The sequence below is a fragment of the Belonocnema kinseyi genome, chromosome 4, assembly GCF_010883055.1.
Source record: "Belonocnema kinseyi isolate 2016_QV_RU_SX_M_011 chromosome 4, B_treatae_v1, whole genome shotgun sequence".
Classification (NCBI taxonomy): domain Eukaryota; kingdom Metazoa; phylum Arthropoda; class Insecta; order Hymenoptera; family Cynipidae; genus Belonocnema; species Belonocnema kinseyi.
In genome coordinates, this window is record NC_046660.1 from 35,868,527 (window position 1) to 35,872,025 (window position 3,499).

At 32.8% G+C, this 3,499-nt stretch overlaps 1 protein-coding gene across 1 annotated transcript in view; it reads right to left on the reverse strand.

The window, feature by feature from the left end:
* Positions 1-500: 500 nt before the first annotated feature.
* Positions 501-3,499, reverse strand: part of LOC117171876 (UBX domain-containing protein 7) — a 35,035-nt gene continuing 32,036 nt past the window's right edge. Inside the window, exon 9 of the mRNA XM_033359516.1 lies at positions 501-1,417. Within this exon, the coding sequence (XP_033215407.1) occupies positions 1,259-1,417 (159 nt within the window). The 3' untranslated portion in view covers positions 501-1,258. The remainder of the gene's footprint in view (positions 1,418-3,499) is intronic.

A 3,499-nucleotide genomic window follows, 5' to 3' on the forward strand; every position in this document is an offset into this window, starting at 1 on the left:
TCAAAATAAGAATTTTTTACTAAATTCTCTGTTCCAAAGTCAAAATTATAATTCGTCGCGGGAATTCTATATTTTAAACTAAAGATGATAATGATTTACTAAAATTGACTGCCCCGAAGTAAAAATTAGAATTATTTATCAAAATACCCTGTCGCAAAATAAAAATTATATTTATTTACTGAAATTCCGTGACAAAACCTAGAATTGTAATTCTTTTTGAAATTTACCGGTTCCAAGTCAGAATAACTGTAATTCTTATAAAAAATAAAATAAATAAATATAATAAATTATATGAAATCATTTTTAATGTACATAATAGTATTTGGAGAAAAATCCCAGACACTGAATCAGATTCTCAGGTGTTTCCGGATAAACAAAATTCTTGTTTTTCCCTATTTCCTGGTCAGTTGGACACCCTGATTATGTTTAAACTTAAAGTACCATTTCATATTGCAATATCTGTTTACAGGTAGATACATAAAAATAAATAAATCCACAAATTTTCTAATCTGAATTTATTATTATATCCAATTTTAGTTTGATCATATGAGACAAACTGAATACAAACACAATATATGTATACAGACGATACAAAGTCTATGCACATATTTTTTTTAAACGCATACACTACAAGTCCTTTTTTTTCGCTTCAATTTGCTTACAGAGATGCTAATACCTTATCGATCGGACATGCGTGTACATGTTAAGTTTGACATGTTTTTTTTTATAATTTAGGTATCAACCGAATTAATTTTACATTCGAGAAATAATTTTATATTATGTCAAGTCTTCTTTACAGAAAATATATATGTAAAGTATAACAACGTGCACAACATTTTCCTCAAATGATTTTAATGATTTTTTCAAAAAAATTTTGAGAATGAAACATAAAATGATCTTAGTTTTTGTCATTATTGTATTTCATGAACGAAAAAATACGCAATATTCAGTTTTAATCTAAAGTCAGGTAAATATAATGTTTAAAAAAATCGTCAATATTGAAAACTTATAATTTCTACTTTTAAAACGGTAGAGAACCCTGTAGAGTGGAAATATTATTAGTACAATTAATCGGGGAATAATTTAGAATTTCGAAAAAGTAGCTAAGTTCCTTTTTTCAGAATATACGTTTAGGCGAATGATTAAAATGAAAGATTGTACAATTTGTTAATCCGAAAAACGAAGAATGATTCACAGTTAAAAAAATGGATTGTATCAGAGTAAACTAAGAGTTTAATCTTATTCTTTAAAAATCTCACTATATCTTACTTATAAATACTGTATTTGAGGGAAAAAGAACAGACTCTGATAAGCGCAAATCAGGAGATAAGTCTCCAATGACAGTCCTTGGAAACGGTATTATGAATGTGTGCTCGGAGAGTGAGTAGCCCATATCTTCCATTTTATCCAAGAAATGCTAGGTAAATTAACAAAATATTTAATTAATTATTCATATACAAAATGTCAATTACGAGTCGTCCATATATTACACAACGCTTTTAAAATTCTAATAATTAAAAAAACAGTAAAATAATACAAGGGGCCGTACTGGTTAATTCAGAAGAAAGTAACACTGTACTAAAAACACTTGACAGAGAGGAGCTTTTAAGGGAATTAGAGGAGAGAAAGCTCAAGAAAAACTCAATTATAGTCCGGGGTTTTGAAGCAGTTGGGAGAAATCTGCCTAGAGAAATTCAGAGTCTAATTCGAGAGAGAACAGGAGTTGAAATAAAAATCATAGCAATGTGAGTGATTAGTGACGGAATACTAGTGAAATTGGATTCCTGGAAAACAAAAAGAAGACTGATGGAGAGAAAGAATAGATTCAAAGGTAGTCAAATCATCATAGGTGACGACTTGACAGATCGAGAAAAGAAAATCCAGAGCTGGATACAAAATCAGGTGGAAGAGGCGTGAAATAATAATGAGGTAGCAAGTGTGTGTTACATGAAATGGCAGATAAAAAACCAAAAATACTACTGGAGAGAAACAGAAGGAGTAAAGGAGGGCAATCACTTTCGGAGAACTACATTTCGAAGGAAAAACTACCAAGGAAGGATAAACGGTGACAGAGAAGGAAAACTCACACATATCGGCGGAGCAGTGAGCTCGGTTCTTGATTACGTGATTTCAATGGATAACGAAGAGAGCAGGGTGGTTAAAGAAATAAAAGTAGAACCAAGAATCGAATCAGATCATTTACCGGTAACTTTCAAAATTGAATATCGAGGTAGGAAACAAGGAGAAAATGTCTTGCGAGACAAAAAAAGGTTACGAGGAGGAAACAAAATTAGTATGGGATCTGGGAAAGTTTAAAGATTTTGAAAAGGCCATGGAAAATCTATGGGAGGAACCTGCCGAAGGTACGGGTTGGGCGGATAGATGGGAAGGAATAATACTAAACATAAACAATGCGGCTGAGAAGGTAGGTATGATTAGAAAAAAAAGACAAATACTAGATTGGGCACAAAAAGAAATAATGGGGATTATTATGCAGATGATATCAAAATACAAAAACGGAAAGTTTGGGGGTTTTGAAAAAAATTTCTTAAGACAAAGAGAGACGAGGATAAAGAAATATTAAATAGAGAAAGAGCGAAAATTAAACTGTTATATGCACAAAAAAACGAGAAAAGAGGAAGGAAAAATGGAAAAAGGTAGCAGAAAGTAAGAGCATGAGTGAGCTTTGGAGAGCAATAGGAAATTTTAGACCTCGGAAAAGAAGAAGGGGCGGTAAGATCACAAAAGGGAAGTGGAAAATTCATTTTCAGAAGTTATTAGAGGCCGAAAAAATCGACGACTTGAAAGTAAACGAAAAAAAGGTATTTCACAACAGCAATTCGGTAGAAATTAATAATACGCAGGACCCAATAGAACCTAGAAGTGAATGCAATTTTACTAGGGGGAACGAAGAAGGCATGGAACAGGAAGTAGAATTGAATAGAGAAATAAGTTTTAAGGAAGTAGCGAACTGTGTGAGGGGAATGAAGAAAGGGAAAGCTCCTGGGGAGGATGGAGTAACTATTGAATTCATACAAGATTATAGGAAAAGAATGGGAGAAAGCGAAATTGTTCCTATTTTCAAGGGAGGAGATGAAGAGGACACAGGTAATTATAGAGGAATATCACTACTAGATACAGGGTACAAAGTTCTAGCCAAAATTATGGATGAAAGAATCAGAGGGTGGTTGGAGAAAAAAGGTCTATATAAAAGAAAGTCAGGCAGGTTTCAGAAAGGGTAGGGCTGCAAGAGACCATATATTTGCACTGAATTCTATAATAAATAATAAGTTGAAAAGAGAGGGTGGTAAGCTATACGTGGCCTTTGTGGAATTTAAAAAAGCTTTCGACTTAGTAGATAGGGGCATTTTAATGCAGAAACTAGAAAAAACTGGGATAAAGGGTAGAATGTTGACAATGATTAAAAATATGTACAGGGAGACGCAAAATGAAGTACTGACAGAGGAGGGAATTACAGAGAGTTTTAGAACGGAGCGAG